The 21950-nt window shown below is 42.7% G+C and overlaps 1 protein-coding gene across 1 annotated transcript in view; it reads left to right on the forward strand.

Annotated features, from left to right (window-relative positions):
• Nucleotides 1–21950, forward strand: part of LOC144691246 (protein disulfide-isomerase-like) — a 43828-nt gene that overhangs the window by 17998 nt on the left and 3880 nt on the right. The window contains exons 2-10 of the mRNA XM_078559291.1: nucleotides 623–829; nucleotides 3150–3283; nucleotides 5352–5489; nucleotides 6040–6156; nucleotides 8905–9030; nucleotides 12220–12417; nucleotides 17301–17421; nucleotides 18299–18480; nucleotides 18571–18642. Coding sequence (XP_078415417.1) covers nucleotides 623–829; nucleotides 3150–3283; nucleotides 5352–5489; nucleotides 6040–6156; nucleotides 8905–9030; nucleotides 12220–12417; nucleotides 17301–17421; nucleotides 18299–18480; nucleotides 18571–18642 — 1295 coding nt within the window. The remainder of the gene's footprint in view (nucleotides 1–622; nucleotides 830–3149; nucleotides 3284–5351; nucleotides 5490–6039; nucleotides 6157–8904; nucleotides 9031–12219; nucleotides 12418–17300; nucleotides 17422–18298; nucleotides 18481–18570; nucleotides 18643–21950) is intronic.

The raw sequence follows: 21950 nt of genomic DNA on the forward strand, positions 1-21950 counted from the left end.
GAGACAAGTGGTTGTGGCACAACTGAAACTGACCATTGCTACACAGTGAGCAAAATGAAAGGAGCTGTGAATATTTCTAACAAATAAAGTGAAGCATATAAATTAACCAAAAGAATGCGCACCAGAATAAGGAAGACACAGAAAAAATATCAAATTGTAATTAAAACTAATCATGAAGATGAAAGAGCTGGTACAAGTCTTGGAAGGACTTTCTGATATTCTGACTATGTAGTTTTCTTTTAACTTGTCACAGAAGCTGCCAGACATACAATTATGAGAGGTCCGCTGTACACATGCAAACCAATCACTGTAACCTCATTTATTGCCGGCACAGAGGAAACTAGAGCTGACCAAGCTTTGATCAAATAGATCAACTTATCTGCAAAGAGAATATGCAATGATTTGCTGCGGAAGTCTCCTAGAGAATTCAATCAAATGAACCTTTGCAGTAACTAAATTAAATTTTAAAAAGAATAATTAATATGTGCAAAAAGAAATCCTGTTTGGAGTTCTGTATGTCATTTAATATATTAGTGAAATGTAGCCTTCGAGAATTAGTGCAGCGTATTTGGTTTTACTTGGGGAAGTATCGTGCGATAATGTTTCTTGCTTTACATTGCAGATGCCCCCTTGTCTGGGGCTTCACTTGCTTTGCTGGAAGAATTTGAGGAGGCTGCCAAACAGCTCAATAGCGAAAAAAGTCAAATTAAACTCGGCAAGGTTGATGCCTCGACAGAAAAGGATCTTGCAAAAGAATTTGGAACTCAAGATTATCCAATTCTGAAATTTTTCACAAAAGGAGACAGGAAAAACCCTCTGAACTGTACAGGTGGTAACTGTGGGACAAACACCTAACTTTCACCCTTTCTTGCAATGAACCCTCTGTCCATGTATATGTTGTGCTAATTAACAGAAAACTTTCAGTATTAAGCTAAGATATGTATTCTTGCTCACCCCACCAAAACAAAGAAAAAATGGCCTTGCTTTTATGTAGCCCCTCATTACATCCAAAGTCTCACTTTTTTGAAGTGTACTCACTGTTGTGAAGGAGGCAAATATGCCAATTTACACATAGCAGGCTCCCACTAACTGAAAAGATGAATAAGTTTGGTGGTGTTAGTAGAACAAGGCAAGCTGGCAATGAGCAATCCCTGCTCTTCCTTGAACAGTGTGGTGGGATCTCTAACATTCGCCAGGACAACCATTTTAATGTTTTACTTTCTGATCCAAATTTTAAAAAAATTATTTGTTCATGGGATGTGGGCATTGCCTCAAGAGCAGTTAGGGATTGGCAATAAATGCTGGCCTAGCCAGCAGGCCATACCAGGTTTCTTTTCCTAAAGGGCATTAGTAAACCAATAGGCTTCTCTCTTTTCCATCCCCACCCCCTTTCCGATCCCCCTTTTTTCCAATAATTTATATATATTTTTCTTTTCCCACCTATTTCCATTATTTTTAAATGTATTTCCATCCATTGTTTTATCTCCAACTTTTAGCCTATTTCGATCCCTTCCCCCCACCCCACCCCCACTAGGGCTATCTGTACCTTGTTCGTCCTGCTTTCTACCCTTAATGTCACCTATTAGCACATTCCTTAGATAATATCACCACCTTCAACACCTCTTTGTCCTTTTGTCTATGACATCTTTTGGCTATCTCCACCTATCACTGGCCCTTTATCCAGCTCTACCTGTCCCACCCCCCCTTAAACCAGCTTATATTTCACCTCTTTTCTATTTTTCCTTAGTTCTGTTGAAGAGTCATACGGACTCGAAACGTTAACTGTGTTCCTCTCCGCAGATGCTGCCAGACCTGCTGAGTTTTCCCAGCTATTTTTATTTTTGTTTTGGGTTTCCAGCAATCCACAGTTTTTTGCTTTTAATTTAGGCTTTTCCATATGGTTGTCATTAGACTTTGAACTCCAAATTTTTATTGAAATCAAATTCTACCATGGTGGGATTTGGATCCAGGTTCCCAAAGAAGTACCCTAGGTCTCTGAATTACCAGCCGAGTGATAATACCACTACACCATCACCTCACCTTGCAATTACTATGGAGATACTGCATTATTGTATAGAATGAAGATGAATGGTCCATAAAATGATCAAGAAGTATTGTCAAATATGCAAATAATGAATTAATAATGATTTAAGTCGGGAGTTCAAAACCAGAAGCCACAAATATAAAAGAGTTACTAATAAATGCAGTAAGGAATTCAGAGGAATTTTCTTTACTCAGAGAGTGGTGAGAATGAGAAACATGCTGCTATATGGTGTGGTGGAACCATAAAGCTTGGAGACACTTAAAGGGAAACTAAATAATTACATGAGGGAGAAATGAATAAAAAAGATATGTTGATAGGGTGAGATGAAGAAAATTGGGAGAAGGTTTATGTAGAGCATAAATACTGGCATAGACCTGACAGGCTGTTTCTACACTGTGAGTTCTATTTAATTTGGAATGCTCTTCAAAGACACTAATGCTAGGAGCATAGTGCAATGACTCACAGGCTATGTCCCAAAATGGGGCACAGTATTCATTTATTCATGAAGCATAGCTGTGTTCTATAATGAGTTTAAAGGCTTCTGTTCCAGAACTGTATAAATCTATAGACTCAATTTTCACTCTGGGGGTGGGAAACAGGAGTTGGAATATTTCTGGGTCCTGAATCCACTCCAAGGGTAAAACAGGCATTCTTTGGGATTTCGACCAGGACACTTCCTTGATTGGCATAGAGATAGGTTCCCTGCCCAGTTAAGGGTGGTAGGTGGCCTCTCGAAGCTGGAGGGCCAATCAGAGACATTCCAGTTTGCCAGTAGCACAGAGGAGCCGCCTTTAAAATAAACCAGCTTGAACTAAAAGAGCAGCCAGCTGCAGTAAAGGGTAAGTAACTGAGAGGGTGCTTCAACATGAAGAGGCCCTTTCAGCAACCTGTTAAATGATTTAATTAAATAGGAAAAGCAACCAGGCCCTTACTACGGTGGGGGGGACAGGGTGGGGGTGGGGGGGATGTGGGGGAGGGGATGAAATCCTTATATAGCGAGGCCTTTGACTGAACCCACACCCAGGCAGGTAGGGAGAGACTGAGGGCAATAGCTTTTCCTATTTGTAAGATTAAAAATTACATAGCATGGAATGCTTTCTTCCAGGAGTAAGAACTGCATCTTCCATTATCACGTGGTTAAAGAGAAGGATCGGTACAAGTGCCATACGTCTGCTCAATGTCACTCATATTGAAACTTTTATTGCCTCTGATGATGTGGTGGTTGTTGGTTTCTTTAAGGTAACCTCTTTTATAACTTTTATAATTACTGCACTTTAAATGGAAACTATCATAGTAGCATTTAATTGCCTTTATTTTTTTTCTGCTTTGTATTTGTTCATTTAAACTATATAAACATATATATATATATATTTATTATCAATTTACATCTGTTCATTTTAATTGAAGCCTGAAAGTATTGATTATTGAACTCTCCTTGTGTAATCTTCATATGTCTAGCATAGTTTCAAGTATTGTGGACAAAAAAATATGGTTTGAAAATCTCTTCAGCATAAGGGATACGATGTGGGCCATAACTTTGGCAGTTTTTAGTCACTGATAGCAATGACAGAAAGATAAAGTGAAAATCTATTTGGGATTCGGGTGGTACACGGTGTAGAATTGTGGGAAATTTTTTATGTGATGTGAGGTAGCTGATCTAGAAGATCATGGGCAAATGACAGAGCCAGAATGTCCTGTGTCGAGGCACTGGAGAAAGACAAGACCAGAAAATTATGGGTTCAAGAGGAAAAGGTGAGAAATGCCCAATTCACAGATGCTGAAAAGAAACCCTCTCTTCGAGGAAAAGGCAGAGTGTATGCTTGAAGACTGGGAAAAGTGTAAACAAAAAAATGAGAGAAAGTATAACAATAAAGATAAAGAAATAAAACAGTAGCAGAAAGAAACAACATTAGAAATAAGGCTAGACAAGTGGAAATGAGATAGAAAGAGGAAAAACAAGAGAACAAAGAAAATTAAATATAATGAGAGCAAGTGATGGCCATTTAAAAATGAAAAGAGATAAAGAAAATTATCAGATAAATAGGAAGCAAGCAGATAGAGGAATGAAAGAGGATGTGATGGTTTACACGAAGTAGCTTCTCATTATAAACATAATGGCCTGGGTTTTGTAGTCAGTGGTGAAGCAACAGCACTGCTAACCTTGAAGTAATTCTGGCTGAGAGATCTAGCAATCTCTTGGGCAAGACTTTCATCTCTGTAACCGTGCAGTGGTACCTACAGTTTCCATATGACATCGCTGCTAAAAATCCAGGTACACCAGATTGAACAATCAAGTGGCAATGGGGGAGCAGGCACGTTGAAATTCTCGCTGATCGTGTGATTTCCAGCTCTGGGTTGACAGGATGGGGAGCGTGGGGGTGGGAGGATGGGGGTGAGGGGTGGGTTGCACAGTACAATCCGTGGTGAAATACTGAGTGACAGGCTGCAAGTTCAGGATTTCCATGCTCAGCTCCACATGCCCGACATTCTGAAGCTGTGGTCACTTTCACAGTGGTCATAACACCGAATACTGACAGAATGCTGTCAACCACATACCCATCCCCCAAAAAATCAGGGTTAAAAGCTGGATTGTAGAGTTTGTAGGGAGCATTAAAATCAGATGTTTTAACTGATAGCTAACAATAAATTTCCAAAAATCTTTTTGGGTGGTTAATTGGTAAAAACTGGTTTCATTATCAAAGTTCTTCAACATGTGACCTGATAAGTGCAGAGAAACCAACTCGTCTGGTGGTGGAGTCAAAAATGAGAGGACATAATCTTAAAATTAGAGCTAGGCTGTTAAGGAGAGCAGTGAGCACTTGCCCACACAGAAGTTAGTAGAAATCTGGAATTCTCTCCCTGAAAACATTGAATTCTGGGACAGGTAGAGCTATCGAGACTTAGATCAATAAATTTTTGTTAGGTACAAGTGTTAAAGGATACAGGGTAAATGCAGATAGATGGAGTTTAGGTACCAATCAGCCATGATATCATTGGGGTAGGTGGGATAGGCTCAAGGGGCTGAATGGCCTTCTCTGTTCCTATGTTCCTATGACTGACTTTAGGGACTCTGGAAGTTGTTAGGCTTTCTATAGATGTTAAAGATCCCATTTCACTATTCAAAAAATATTCTTCCATCAAGATAAAAAATGTGATTTGACTGGTCATTCATCATGGCTGTCTATAAAATGGCTGCTGTATTTGACAATCTTTGCAATTTTCCCACTTTTACAAGTAGCCTTTCTATGATGTTCCAATAAAATGGCTTCTTATTAATAAAAATCAATTTATAATTGTTTCTAAACAGGACCTTAAAGGAAGTGACGCTAAAACTTTTTATGAGACTGCGAAAGACATTCCTGATCTTCCATTTGGTGTCACAAATAATGCAAAACATTTTGCTAAATACGGCATCACCAGGGACACCATCGTTCTGTTCAGGAAGGTATGACACATGTGCCAATGACTATATCTGTCACATCTAAAACTAGTGTGATCATTTTTAATAAGAGATTAAACAAAATGTTGGTATTGCTGGTGCAAACTTTTTGTTAATGTTCTGCAGACCTTGAGATCTAGGTTAACTCCTGGCAAGTGCTACTAGGATATCTGGCTGCTGCTGATGCCACTTTACCACTTGGCACTGCACCACTGAAAACATGCCTGTGCCACCAGATTCTTGAATCCCTCCCAGTGTCTCAAACTGAAATAATACTAATGACAAGTGCAAGCTGACTGACCTTCTTGATTGGAGAGACTGACCTGCCCGGAGAAGGACAAGAAGAAAACCAAAAATAAAATTTTAGAAGTACAAACTTGTGCAATATTTTAGTACAGACATAACATCTTTAGTAACAAAGTGCTGTTGGCATCTCTATATTTGTGGTAGTGGCGGTGAAATGCACGCGTATGTGTAGGACCGGTTATTCATGTCATTTACACTGTTGAAGATGTGAAGATCATGAGTAATAGTTATATGTTTCTTTGGGTTATAGTTTGAAGAAGAACGCGTAGGCTATGAAATTGCTGATGGCAGTAGGCTGGAACAAGATGATCTGACCAAGTTCATCAAAGTCAACGAGCTGCATTCAGTCACAGAGTATAATCAACTGGTAAATGGAGAATGTTGCTACTTTAATTAATTATAATTCACACTTTCCAGCTGTCTTCCATTGCTGATTTATTTGGGCGGGAATGTCAAAATTATTTGATTTTATGAGCCCGACCGACAGAAAGGCCTGGATTTTTATCCCTGAGGTGGGTAGTGGGAGTCAGGAAAATTCCTGGCTCAGCCCATCCACCTTAGGAAAAGGTGCCTACGAAAGCAGGATCTTCATTGCCGGGGGGCAGGGGTGGGCTGGAGTCGGGCCAGCCAATCTGGGAAAAGGTTTGGAAGCAACCACAGGGGCTGCCGGGTGTGGAGGTGGGCTGTTTAGAAGGCCCGCCTCAGTGCAGTGGGACTTCATCCCAGTTAAAATGAAAGCACACCCTCACCCCTCACACCCCCTCACCCTCCAAACACTCCCTATGCCCCATCCATGCCACCTAATTTTCCCTCACCCACCTCCTATGCCCCGTCATGCCAAGCTCTAACCTTCAATCCACCCCCATGGCCCCTCATGCTATGCCACTTCCATGACAATTCACCCACTATACACTATATAGAACCAATGGTAGCCTCATTATGTATGCTTGGCTGAGAGCCCAGATAACCATTATACTTGTTGTAACACTTGCCCCGCAGTGAAAATATTGGTGGATTGGCAGCCCAGACTCTCTGATCTCTGCTGTCAATTTCACAATGTTTGTTTACAAAATGTGAAGTAGTTTAAAGGGTTTATAGTTTTTGTTACTGATACTTTAAAGGGTCTGGATGACTAACACTTTTATTACCTTCTAAGTGAAATGACTTTTTTAACATAGTAGAAAGTTATGAACTAATTACTTTTTAAAAAGTTTTTCTTTACATATCCTACAGGGTGCACTGGTTCTATACAGTATATGAATGCACATGAAAGTGCCTTGGCTTGGCATGGGGAGCATGAGGGGTGAAGAGCAAAGCTTGGCATTAGAAGTATGAGGTCATAGCGTGGGTGGAAAGGCATAACTTGGCATAAGGGACATGAGGAGGACCTTCTGAACTTGCCTTTTAAAAAGGTCCCTTTTCATGCAGACTGAGAGGGTTCACGACTCTTTAAAAACCTGGACCAACTCCATGAAAATTGCAGAGGAGTAGGTCATGAGTATCCCCACAATGGAGCCAGCCAGGTCGGGAGTGCTGGATGTGGGCTTTTGACAGGAACCAGCCTGCACCCTTTAAAGGCTCTCCAAAATATCAGACAGCCTGGGAAAGGGGTTGGAAATCTCAGAATCAGGACCTGCCGCCATTTTTAAAGGGCTTCCGAATCATCCTGACTCATTGAAAATCTAGGCCATAGATTTCAGTTCAGCCTGAAATCTAAGGGTGCATACTCTCTTACTTTGTATTAGGCCTTCAGGGACTAGAAATTAATCTTTGGTGGCATTGGTATATGAATGCTTAACACCTTTGCATTACATTCCTCTGCCCAGTTAAATATTGGGTTGACCAAAGCCATTGCTTTCAGTCCCCACCACAAATTCTGCTCCTTAGCCAGCAACTCAATCCCGCTCCCTGACAACTGTCTGAGGCTGAACCAGACTGTTCACGACATGGTATCATATTTGACCCTGAGATTATCCCTCTACCACATATCTGCTTTATCACTAAGGCCACCTATTTCCACCTCCATATCATCACCCGACTCTGCCCCTGCCACAGCCCAACTGCTGCTAAATCCCTCATTCATTCTTTAGTTACATCTAGACTTGACCAGTCTAACACACTCCTGGCTGGCCTCCCATCTTCTACCCTCCATAAACTTGAGTTCATCCAAATTTCTGCTGCCCATGTCCCAAATCTCACCAAATCCTGTTCACCCATCTCCCTGTTCTCGCCGACTTATATTGGCACCCAGTTAAGCAACACCTTGCTTTTAAAATTCTCATTCTTGTTTTCAAATCCCTCTATAATCTCACCCTTCTCTAACTCTGCAACCTTCTTCCAACCCACAACCTTTTGAGGTGTCTGCGTTCCTCTAATTCTGGTCACTTGAGTATCCCCAATTTTAATTGCTCCATCGTCAATAGTCACCCATTCAGCTGCCAAGGGCCTAAGCGCTGGAATTCCCGCCCTCAACATCTCCGCCTCTGGTTTGCTTTCCTTATTTAGAAGCCTCCTTACCTTTGGTCATCTGCCCAAATATCTCCTTATGTGGCTTGCTGTCATACTGAGAAGTACCTTGGGACATTTTATTATGTTAAAGGTGCTATATAAATACAATATGTTATTGTTGTTCGTTATTTTAATGGGCATGTTTAGAAGTTTGACATCTCTCAAAATAGTGGACAGAAGATTGTCATATAGACAAATGAAGCAGTTATGTGGTAAGATCACCAACAGTGATTCCTAGTTTTAGTTTATTGGTGCCCATTTATCATATTTGCCGCTGGAGTGATTCAGCTGATTTTTTCACACTGTTGTTGGTGTTTATTACCTGTAGAAAGTTGCACCAAAATTTCCTTCTCAGCAGAAAGACTTTCAACTCCCAGTGAAACTTGCTGGACTTATCATTTTTGGAGATTAGAAAAATATTAAGCTCAAATTTTCCTCAGTGGCTAGAAGTTAAATTTGGAAGCAGAGCCCAGGAAATCATAGAATTTTAGAATTTTGCTCTAAATATGAACTCGCAAATATTGTTTTAATTTACATTTTTATTTTGAAATGGTTTCATTTTGAGAGATTCAATTTTTTTCCTTTATACCTAAACATTATTCTTCAGACCGCAGGCAAGATCTTTGATGTTGGCATTGACAGTCACCTTCTGCTATTTGTAGACAAGACATCGGAGGAGTTTAATGAGATGTACAAAAACTTCAAAGCTGCTGCCTCCGACTTCAGGGCCCAGGTTTGCTCTGCTGTCTGTTCTAATCAGATTAATTATTTAAGACCTTATATTAAAGTTACGAAGATACGATAAATTAATAAATCTTTTTTTTATCTGGATGTGAGTTTTGCACCTTTTATGGTTTTGAGTTTTTAATTGCAGCTTTTCTGGTTCAATAGATTCAATCCTTGGAAACTGTGATTTAATCATAATCTGCACTTGCAGAAATGCATGACTACTTAACACTATGGCTCTATCTACATAATGGATTAATCATACCCTTACTCTTTGGTGCAATCTTTAAATTGACATCTTATCGAATTCCAACCACAGCTTCCGAGTCCTTAAGTAACTTTTTAAAAAATTATTCTTTCACGGGAAGTGGGCGTTGCTGACAAGCCCAACATTTATTGCCCATCCCTAATTGCCCTTGAGAAGGTGGTGGTGAGCTGCCTTCTGGAACCGCTATTACATGTGTTTATGTTCAACTATAAGTGCCCAAAATGAAGTGTAACATAATTCAATAGACATCAAAGTTACAATACAGAGATCGAATCAGCAAAAATGGCAGAGATTTAATTTATCCTTTCCACTGACTTCTTCTGAAGTATGACTCAAAACAGGGTAGTCTTTAACAAGAGTCCCCATAAGTACATTGCAATGGCAGCCTGCTTTCCCTCTGTCTCTGCCGCATGCTTTTTGTCATTTGGAATTGAAGCCTCATATATTTAATGCAAGTCAGTCACCAGAGTTTGATTCATCTGATCCTAATCATTGAATGAGACGGATACCAACATCCATTTCTTATTCATTCTATTTCCTTTGAAGTCAAGTTTCCAGCCAAATGTGATGAGATTACACCCAGAAATACAATTAAAAACTCATAGTGATATTAGACTTCAAACACTTCCATGAACAATCCGCACAACACAATCTCCTATCAAAGTTACGTTTGTACCTGCAAACTTAGCCTCGTTTTTCTGTTTGCAAACAAGATACGATGAATACCCCTTATCTTCAGCTGATGTCACTGAATCATAGTTGTTCAGATTCATCAAATTGTAATCTTCTTGCGAAGATTAAAATGGGCTTGGCTCAATCCAAATTAATGACAAGCGCTTGATAACCAAGCTAAAACATCTAAGATATACCTTCGTTATTTCATGTCATGCATTGATCACAAATGCAAACTCTTTCTAGGAGTGATTTCCCTGCTATTTTTAACATTTGATGTGACACTAATGGAATTTTTGCCTTTGGCAAATGGTAGTTATGGGAAAACTTGACAAGCTTCAATCATGCTGTAATACAGTGCAATTAGAATCATGCGTAGTAATATTAACCTGTTCTCCAAAGCAAGCCTAGTGCATCCTGTTCGGTTACCGGGATAAGAACTTGATTGGATTATCAGAACGCAGTCACAGTAAAGCAATTGCCTTAAATAAAAGCAAAATACTGCAGATGCTGAAGATCGGAAATAAAAACAGAAAATGCTGGAAATACTCAGCAGGTCTGGCAGCATCTGTAGAGAGAAAAACAGAGTTAATGACTGAGATTTTCCATGCTCACCAGCATCAGGTGTGTTCGGTGGCGAGAGGACAATATGGCACGATGGGTTTCATGTTGGCATGAAACCAGTTCGCGATTGTCCGCTCAGCCCACCGATGGCAGGCTGTGTTCTCTGTCATCAGATGTCGGGAACCTCATTGTAATATATCAACATTTCATTATTAGGCCAGGCCCCCCAACCCCCACTGGATCGTCAGTCCACGTCGGCGGGAAAACACACCGACGTGTTTCACAACAGCATATAAGCGACATACACCTGGTGGGCTGCACTTTGCTCGGGACTTTGAGGTTTGTTTATCTACCTTGCTTCGGGCAGCCCTTTCAGTCACCAGCGCCAGGCTTCACAGACAGCACCAGACATCGCTTTTAGGAGGGCTCACGGCAGGTCTCCACTTACCAGATCAGCCATATGTGGGAGGCTTTTCAATGGTTGCAGGGCGAGGGCTGTTCTGGGGAAGGAGGGTATCCCAGGGTATGTGTGGGGGTCACATGTTGATCTGTGCAAATGGCCTCAAGCTGATGATACCTGAGGAGGCCGTCTCCAGAGGAAATGAGGCTAGATGGCCATGTGAGGGTATGTGTGTGAGAATGGGTGATGAAGTCCCTTGAGCTGGAAGTGAGTGAGATGCCAGTGAATGTGTAATGGGCTTGAGTGTGTGAGTTTAGAGTGATGAGACGGTTGCCATACCCTGGCTGCACAGATGAGATAATTGATCCTGTATCTGCATTGGATGGCCTCTTCTGTGCAGCTTTGGCACTGATCACCACTGCCATCGTCTACCAAGCCGGAGTGGTAATGTTGCTGCCCCTTCTTTGGTCAGTGCAGAGGTAGAGGACATCACAGCGGCCTCCACAGGCATCCAAAGGGCGCTAAAGGGCTGCAGTCTTCTTGCCTTTCGGGGTCATGTCTTCTTTGCTGAAGTCCTGGGCTGGAAACAGTGAGCACAGCTGTACTTTAAACATGGTGCCTGGCGTGATGAAGCAGCGAGGTGATGGCGCTGCAGGCGAATTGGAGCCCGCCCACCATGGAAACGGCATGTTTCCCAGGAATGCATGAATAATGTGGTGGGTTCAGACGATACGGAGTGAAAACCCGCCATTGTGGCCAGCGGGTAAAATGTCGTTTTACCCACCCAGTACTGCACTTAGTGCAAACCTGGGACCGTTCCGCCCAATGTTTCGAGTCCACTATGACTCCTCCCCATTCCGCAGAAGAGTCATATCGGACTCGAAATGTTGGCTGGAATTTTCCAGCCCCTAGCCTCCCCCAGCCCCCGTGGTGGGGCCAGCGAACCACTGAAATCTCCATTTGCGCCTGGGGGACCGGAAGATCCCGCCAAGGTGAGGGGCTGGAAAATTCTGGCCGTTAACTGTTTCTCTCTCCACAGACGCTGCTGGAACTACTGAGTTTTTCTAGGCCTTTCTGTTTTTATTAAAGCAATTGCCTCTCTGCTTTCCCCATTTGACCAGGACTTCCTTACCGTTAAGTGGTAATGCACGCATATCTATATTTCAAAATTAGCAAAAAGAAGCAATCTTAATTTGCCATTTAAAAACCTATTTCGTACAGTGTTATAAAACAATCCTGTTTCTCTAAGATATTTCTAGTTTTTTTAAGCTTTCCTTCACTGAACTTCTCAGATAATCTTTATTTTGGCTGACACCAATGAGAGTCAGAATGGCCGCTTGAGAGAGTTTTTCCGGATTCGGGATCTGGACGTACCCGCTGTTCGTCTGATTAATACAACGGGGAGTGTGAGATACAGAATGCAAGGTGGCAAAGTCACAACTGAAAACGTGAAAACTTTCTGCCAGGCTTACCTTGACGGGAAAGAAAAGGTATCTACAAAACGCTGAAATAGTTAATTGGCATGAGAGCAAATGTGCAAAGTACTTATTGTCAAAAGTAAACACATTAGCTTAAAGGCACTTTGCTTTTACTTAAACATCACATCTTTTTAAGCTCTTTAAATTTAACACTTAAATGCAATAGCTTGATCTAATCCATGTGTGGCGGGTGTGGCTGTGTGTGTTTAGGGGTGCTCATTTTCTGCATTAGCACTCATGAAGTGTTAGTACATTTTTTTTCCCTCAGACTCCAAAATAACATGGATTAATCATGCAGGTTAAAGTCAGATTTCGTGTAAATGGATTTTAGGCTGACAACAGTACAGAACAGGTTCCTTCTAGGCAAAAGCGGGAGGCAGCAGTCAGTCTGCAATTCATTGCTGTATTATTGATGTCACAGAGGCTTGATGTTGACATGCTGGTGAATATATGTAAATCAGCGTCAGGTGCAGCAGCAGTAGCAGGAAATCCTGGCAGCTTTTATGAAAGATGTTGTATTCCATAGGTAAAGTGCAGCACTGACCAAATCCATGTGACCATTTCAAACATTGCAATGTGCTGCTCAAGAGAATGAAAATCACATTGAATGGCCAAATAATCTGAATCCATCATCGTAAAATTACACATGTGAAAGCAGGTTTTTCACAGTGTGCAAATGATGGTTATAAAGGAAATCGTATGTTCTCCAGTTGCTCCAGGGTGATGATAGATTGGTTGCTTCTTCAGGGGTAGGGAACATTAAAATGTGCTTCAGGACATCTCATACCTCCTTTAAAAGAGCTTTCAGTGATGCAGAGGTGAAGCACAGCAGTTCCAACCTCTGTGCTTCATCAGAGGTGCTCTACACTACAGGTGGGAAAGTTGTTTTGCTGTGCTGTACGATATGGCCATAGAAAGAGGCATACAGTACCTCAGTTTGCTATGGCGCAGGGAGAAAAGGACAGGATGGAGGATGTTGAGGCCGGGTTGGTGGTGTGGGGCCCGGGGGTGGGGGGGGGGGGAGCCGGGGTTGGTGGGGGGAAGTGAAACTGAACAGTCGCTGCAGGCAGCCGTAGGGGGTTGGCAGGCTCTGATCGAGGACTAACTTGTGCACTCACTGAAACTAATCATGTTGTTTAGCTGGAAAACCAATTATTTCAAAAGCAGGTTTGGAAATCTCTTGACAGCTACATCTCACTTATGATTCAGCTGACTGTCTCCCTTGACAGAAGGTCCAATCTGTATATTAGGAATAACCTGTTCTATTCAGATTTTAAGGCATGATCGGGGGTTTCCGTTGTCATTTGTACAGAAACAACCATAGATGAAGGATTGGCATAGACTTGAGCGGGACTTGGGAGAAATTTGAGAGACACCCATTCCGTACCTCTGGCATTGTCATTGACTTGTGCCATTATATGTTTTCGCCCTCTGGTGGCTGGGAACCTGTTCCCATTTGGGCCCGGCCATTTGTATTGCTTATTGTACTGCTTGACTTTGTAGTTGCATTAAAGCTCTACATTTTCAGCTAAACACTGTTGATATTCCAGTTTACGTGTCAATCTGAAGGTAAACACAGCCTACTGATGTTGTTTTAACAGCTACTATTGTATGTCAATGAGTTGTTGGAGTCCGTCACTCATGGCTCTCTGGATTCCATTTCTAAATGGCCGCCCTCAAATATAAAAGTACAGAGTTAGGCATCATGACAGCAACAGTGAGAATCTTCTTGAGAGATGCTTCAACTCTGCCTTTTGCATAGATGCATGAGGTTTCCCAAGCAGATGTGACCAATGTTATGCTGGGGGATAGCAGTTTGTGGAGCAAATAACTTTGCTGGATGACTCTCCCCAACTTGGGAGTGGAATCTGAAACTGTAGTGAATCTAGGACAAAGTGCCCATGCTCTGTATTGTTTCCCAAGCAATAGCTTCCATTGTGACTTAAGGGAACAGGTGTTTTACCTTCTGGACTTCAGTGCCTTTTGCTGATTGCAGCTTTTTTTCTGTAATGAGATGAAACCTATACACCAAATGAGAGAATATATTGTGCGGTGTATTTTAAACAGCAACACAATGTCATGTTTTCACATGCCGGGGACTGTATTTGTCAGCTGAATCTGAATACCCATCTTCACTTTTCCTCAGCTGCATCTATTTAAATGTCTATTCCAATTAACTTAATTGTAGCACTTCACTAGATCAATTCACATTAGCTGTACAAACTGTCATAAACGCTAAACTTTTCTAGGCAATTGTTTTAAAATATTAGTTTAAATTGCAAGTGAAAGAGAATTCTTGAAAGGGTGTAATTGGAATTCCTGATCAACATCTCAGTTTGGTGAAGTGCACATGTGACCTCAGGTTGCCACAGGGAGAGAAACTCCAATAAAAACCCATTGAGATGTCAGTTGCCAGTTTTAGCACATTTCACAGTAGCACAGAGAGCAAACAACTGCTGCAGAGACAGAGACAGGAGGAGAATTGAAACTCACCCAGAATCAGTTCTTGACTGTTCTGTAAGTACTGATGGGAAGCAGAAGTAAAGCTCTCTATGGGGAAAACAGTTTTACCAGTGCTGACTAAATCATTTAAAGGGGTCAGACTCAGGAATCTCTGGAATTCTGGATTGTCAAGACTGTTATAACCTGAGGGAGAGGAAGGATTCATTGAGGTGTGCCTTGCTGATGATAGTTGTATCCAGGGAAACTTTGGAGGCTGTGGCATGGTTGTCAAAGTTTCAACCCTGGCGTGGCAAGGAGAGGTAAATGGCTGCTGGAGAGCTGAGTGACTTTGTGACTGTTCCTTTAATTCTATATATCTGCCAGAAGTGTGGCATAAAATAAAAATATTTTGTAAGACATGTTTCAGTTATGTTAGTTAATGCACAACTTACATTTTTCTTTAGTTTGACATAACAGTTGCCTATTAATTGATGTTTGAACTATGTTGATTTTAGTTTGTTGCAGCAAAAGTCTTAAAAAGTGAAACCTTGCCTTTCGTTGGTCATTTGGAAAATTCATCTCTTTTAAAAAGTTATCAGTCTCTATGGGGATCGTAACAAAACATACTCAAGCAAATATGGCAATCTTCTTAATTTAAATCGACTAACAGAAATAACTCACAACAAATCATAGTCTCCCTAGCATGGAGTTTGACTTTTATGAATGCTCCTTCTCACCTCTCATCCCGGCATGTTTCTTAAAGCCTAGCATTTCTTGCAGCCTGTCTAATTGTGTGATCCCACATCGACTTCCAGGCCAATAGATTTCAAAGCCTGCTTTATCCTCTAGGACATTGTCGCTTCATATCATGGAGAGTGCTTGGCCAGTAATCCGCAGCTGGATGCCCCACAGTTGTGTGGCTGCTAAGTTGGTTAACCAAGTGCTTTTGCATTAGTTATTCACTTATCCATTAGTTTAAGCACACCTGCATAATCTTGCACTCCCAGTTAGCAAATAGAATAAAGGCGTGTGTCTCTGGAATGCATTAAAAAAAAATAAAGTGATAGTCCTTTTTAACGCATTAGAATGAATTTGTGAAAGTTTATCAAAGATGGGATTGGAAAATCTTCTCAACATGCGAGGGAATTTTGCAATGATTCCCAGGGCTTGTGAGCTCACCTTCCCTCCCTCAGGCCTACAGGTATCTGCCAAACTGGAAGGGGAGCTTACCTCCAATCCACTCTCTTAGATCCAGTTTTGGTGCATAATGGGGGTTGGGGGGGTGGCGGTGATGGGGCAGAAAGGAAGTACTGAGGCTGCCATGCCTTCACCCCAGCTGCAAAATCTTGCTCAGTGAAGAGAGGAATGTTAAGAGAATTACCAGCCTATATGTTGTTATGATCCTGTTAGGGATCATTAATGTTTAAAGAAGAAATCAGAACACCCAGCAATTAACTGACAGAGCCAAACCACAGGATTTCATGGGTTTTTTTAAACAAAAACAAGCTTTACTGTATATACAAAGAGAAATTAAACCAAGTAAGCACTATTAACTTAACACTAAAGCTTAAGACTCAATTCAGGCCTGCCCAGTGTGAAATGCAGCTCCCCACTGGTCAGGGGCAGGAGCCTGTTGGCCGCCGGGTCCAATGGCGACCTGGCAGCTAGTTTATAAATGATCCAGGCAGGTCCTGCAAGTATGCCACAAAGAACGTCTGTTCTGCATTAGCAAAGTGATGGAGTCGAGTGTGGCTGGAGACGCCAGGCGGGAGGGCAGGTTGGGTGAAAATACAGCTGATAAAAATACTGTCCGCAGATATTTAGTTTTATTTTATTTCAGAATGGAAATTTCATCCTGCCCTTGGATGGGGTTTGATGAAAAATCCAAAGGCTGCCTGGCCGATTCGCTCATCCACCAACCATAAAGTTGGACTGACCACGAAAAATTGGAAACGATTGCGCCGTTAATGGGCTTAGTTGCCCTTTTAATTGTCGGCAGGTGTGCTTCCAACTTTTGCGCACGCCCATCCGAACGAAATATCGCGCTCGTGTGCGATGACGTTGGGACGCTCGCCCGACATCTTCTTGCGCGATTTTACGCCCGATAGGGCCGGGCGTGCGCCCGCCCACAGGATGTAAAATTCAGCCCCATGTCTCCAGTTCTTTATCTAAGTAAGCCCACCTGCCATTTTATAACTCTTACCCTTTTACTCTGACTTTATCCAGTAAACACAAGATACCTTTTGAACTATAATTATCTTAAGTCTGTGTGGGTTTTCCAGCCTCCAGATGTTTATGAACAATTTTCCCACTGAGCTCACATTTAAAATTCAATTTCTAAAACTAAAATGTTATACATTTAAAATTTATGAACTATGACATTAGGTATATGTAGCAATGTGACATTGCAGTATGAGAGAGCCAACTGCTAATAGTTTCATTTTATTCATTAGCCTCAACAGTACAGTGAGGAACTTCCTGAAGATTGGAACAAGAACCCTGTCAAAGTATTAGTAGGAACAAACTTTGATGAAGTTGTATTTAATACCACAAGGAGTGTCATTGTGTTATTTTGTAAGTATTTGTAAGAACCTATTGTTCTTGTGTAATATTACTATTCTGTCACAAAATGTCACTAAAACATTTGCTAACTGATTGTAAACATGGTCTAAAAAAGGTTAGGGACAATACATTGTTAGGATGTTCCATTACCTCCACTTTGATGCACTGGGATATAAGACAGTGATGATGGACCAGCCATCCATGACAAACATTAATGGAAAGGTAAACCGGTCGGTCTAATACAGGCAACCAATCCACTAATACCAATTTTGTGCATCTGCTCGAGTTGAATTTTACCCTATTTGAATCCAATCTTGACTGACTGCATGTTATTCTAGGGACTCCTGTTTTCATAGTATCCACAAACAATTTTTTCTTTCATTTTCACCAATTTTCTCTCCTTCTCGATTAATGACGTTAACTTCTCATTGGGCATCAGTCAACACCCAGAACCTCAGTCAATTAGCAAATACAATACGGACCAATAGAATATTAGATTTCAGGGGACAGAGCCCCATGCTGTCCTCACTCACTGTCCGTAGATGTGCACATCCAGTGGATTATTGGATAGTAACAGGGGTGAAAACACTGCCAATTTTCCTTCCTACCTTGGGACAATGAAGCCAAGTGTTGAACTCCAATCCTCATCCCAGTTGAGGTTAACTAACTTGACACAGACCAAGACCTTCCTGTGTAGCTTACCTATGCACTATGTTAACCAACTGAACTACAGGGAGCAACCAGAATTACTTAAACGCACTGATTCCGTGCTCAAGAAGCCATGTCTGCAACCCATAGAAGGTGAAGTTGATAGTTGTATTAGTAAAAAATCTATTCTCCTGCCTATTGTTGTATAATTTAGTAACACGTTCTTTTTTTAACTTTAAAGATGCTCCATGGTCTCAGAGATGCAAGAAAATTAATTCTATTTGGGATCAACTGGGGATGAAATACAAGGACTCTGAACACATTGTCATTGCTAAGATAGACATCACTGCGAATGAAGTTGAGTCGGTTATAGTTGAGGAGTATCCAAGTGTAAAGTATTTTCCGGCTGGATCAGATAGAAAGGTTTGTTACCTTCAGGATGCTTTGTTTTCTAAATATTCGTCTTGTGTCTTTTTCATTTTGACATCGATGTTAACACTTATTTTCACACAGATTGTACACTATACCAGTGCTCAGACTCTAGAAGCTTTTTCTAAATTTCTGGATAAACAAGGAAAATCAAAGGTATGTTTTCAGTTTTGTCAAGAACAACCCATTTTATTTCAGTGTTTAAAGCCAAAAGTTGAACACATTTTAGCAAAGTACTGCCTCACAATGCCGTAAAAATTGTTTTTTTTTTGCATTTAATAGTTGCTTGGTAGTACAGAACTTCAGTATTGCTGAGAAAAGAGACATGTTGTCGAAACTTTTTGTTAAGCACTCAGCAGATAGATTCAAAAGAATACCAAATGTCAAAGGGAATAACAATTTATACTGCATGAGATGAGGGTGCCAATTGTTTGGCAAGTGGACTCTGATTGGTAGAGGCGTTGCCATGGAGAATGCACCAGGGAACAGTTAACAGCTAAGCTTTTTGAATTTAAACTGGGAAGGGTGACTCTGATTGGTCAAGGCATTGGCATGGGGAATGAATGAGGGAATTGCAGTCCCCCGAGCTTTTGTTTCATTGAAAAAGGTGCAATATGTGGACCTGTGTGGACATGTTCTTTCAATTTGCAAAGGACAGAGCCCTGTGTGTAAATATATATAGCTTCTAGCACACATAAATGAGCCACACTGCGAACCCAACTGATAATCTTAAATTAGCTGTTAATGTAATACTGAGCAGTCAGGATTGTTTAGTAAGTGTTGTCCAATTGCAGATATGCTGTTTGATGCGACTGCCAGTCGTTGGGACATACGGCATACATACCTAGCATCACACCAGTAATGTGGAACATGAATTTCAGAGCCGGTGTGATATCAAGTATGTAGGCCATACATTCCAATGACTGGTGGATCATATCAAACAGCAAGTCTATTGGGCTATTCACAATAGGCAAAGTACTGATCATACTTAACCAGCTGTGCTTGCAAAACTCAGAACATAGAGTCCAACATTTGAAATGAATTTTTCTGCAATACTTTTTTGTATTTATATAATTTAAACTTTATATAACTTTAAATAATTTGGTTAAGTTCTTCTTAAAATTGTTACCCTGGTTCAGTGTCAAAAAGTTGTGAGTTCAAGTCCACTCCAAAAACTTGAGCACGTAATCTAGGCTGATGTCTCAGTTCATGATTAGAGAGCCAGGGGCTCAGTTGGGGGGCCTGGGATGAGCTGGTAAATGGGCTGCTGCCTGCGATCAGCCCCTGACCACAATTTCACACCGGCAGGACAATTAGGGCCCACCCAGCGTGAAATGCAGCTCCCCTCTGGTCAGGGGCGGGGGCCTGTCGGCTGCCGGGTCCAATGACAACCTGGCAGCTGGTTTAAAAATGGCCCAGGCAGCCCCTGGAAGGCTGCCACGGAAGAACATCTGTTCTGTGTTAGCAAAGTGATGGAGTCGAGTGTGGCTGGAGACGCCAGGTGGGAGGGCAGGTCGGGTGGGCACTCAGCCCCCCGTTTTTTGGATGAGTGCCTCGCGGTCCTCCTGGAGAAGGTGGCTGCCAGGAGGGACACCCTTGTCCCCAGAGATGGGAGGAGGAGGAGGTCACCATACCACACAAAAAGGGTATGGGGGGAGGTGGCAGCAATGTTGAGCAGCCATGATGTGGTGCGGCGCACATGGGTGCAGTGCTGGAAGAGGTTCCTTGACCTGCTGCACTCAGGAAGGGTGAGTACCTTGTTGGCATGAGTCAGTGTGCAGATGTGTTAAAGTGTGGCCATCCTCCGATGGACCTCAGGGCTGCTCAAGTCTGAGTTCCAACTGTCAATGACACCGGAACTGGCCAACAGGGTAAGCCCTTGCAGCTTGGACTGAGTGCCTTGCGGCTCGAGGGCCACGATTCGGATGTGCCCTACGAGGTGTTCCTCAGCTGGGGTCGGCCAGGCAGCAATGGCGCTGCAGGTAGAGAGTGGACTAATCAATGCTCCTCTGTCCTTTCAGGAGAAGAAAAGCCATAACCAATCAGAGAGGTCACGTACAGGCGGAGGCTGTTCCAACTTGCTGCTGCTCGCCAGGTTTGAGCAGGACGCCCTTGAGCTAGAGAGCTGGCACACTCCCCATGCAACCAGGTGTGGAGAGGCAGGGATGCCAGACAAAGGGAGGATTGCAGTACGCAGAGGTGAGAGTTTCGGCTTGTGCAACCATTCTAGTGTAGTCTCTTCACTGATGAGAGCCTCAAACCTGGAGTCCCCATTGATCATTGAAAGATGATGGCATCATGATGCTGATCTCCATTGTTTCACCAGGGTGCCTGGCACGCACAGTGACAGTGTGATGACTTTAACTAATGATATGTCTTTGTTCTCCCTTTTAGATTCATCAGCACACACTCCCTCTCTGGGCCCCAAAGGGCCATTCCTGACACCAGAGGACCACTGGGCTTCATTTGTACCTATATCACACCCACTCTCTGAACCAGGCACCAGTGCTGATATCAGCCTCGGTGGGCATTAGATCGGCAGCTAGAATGTCGGTGCACATTGGTGGGTGCACTTCACACTCGTTTTGAGGTGCAGGCGGAGGCAGAGAATGCCCAGAGCGCTGGCAGTGGACTGCTGGGGATCAAGACAATGCCCAGTTGTAGGCGGATGATGAGCCTCTGGAGTCGTCCATTAGGTGGCAGATGCTGGATGTCCAGCGGGTTGTATGGGAGGATCTGGCGGAGATCCATGAAGGTCTGCGTGCCATTGTCTCTGCTGTGGAGGAGTCCATGTGGAGCATAGCACTGAGTTGACCCTCATTGCCGAGCGCACTTGCCTCCTCTATTGAGAGAGTGGCGACTCTGATGAAGAGGCGGCTGTAGGGACAGAATCAGGGATTCTTGGGGTTGCACTCAGATCTGCAAGCCCTCAGACAGGCACTGACCTCAGGTGGTCAGTGTCAGTGTGGGAGATGGATAGGCACCCAGTATCCCAGCTAGGTGCCTGTCCATCAATGGTGAGCAGGGAGGTCCAGAGTGACCTCATGTTGGTGCATGAGCTGCTTGTCATTTCTGTGGGCTCCTCTCAGGATGCTCTGGATGACGGCAAAAGCTCCTCCGACCCTCTGCCAGTGGCCATGGCATCTGATGAGGTTGCAATGACTGGGGAGATGCCAGCTGTGGCACTAGCCGCTCCCTCCCAGGCGGTGCCAACGCAGGCTCCACATGCCAGAGGACGACTGCCATGGTCATCAAGGCCAACAAGACAGCAGAGTCAGTGGGCTGTCTCCAATGCCGGTGCCAGCGAGTCGGGGGGGCACCAAGACATAGCACTCGGAAAAGTAAGTTAAAGGCACTATGAGCATGAGTTGGGCAGTTCACGGGTGATTTTCTGTTCATTTATGTTTGGTTTATATGTCTGCTGGTGTGGGCATCAACACCAGTGATGGCAATGTCATTATGCA

Source organism: Cetorhinus maximus, chromosome 15 (assembly GCF_964194155.1).
Source record: "Cetorhinus maximus chromosome 15, sCetMax3.hap1.1, whole genome shotgun sequence".
NCBI lineage: Eukaryota > Metazoa > Chordata > Chondrichthyes > Lamniformes > Cetorhinidae > Cetorhinus > Cetorhinus maximus.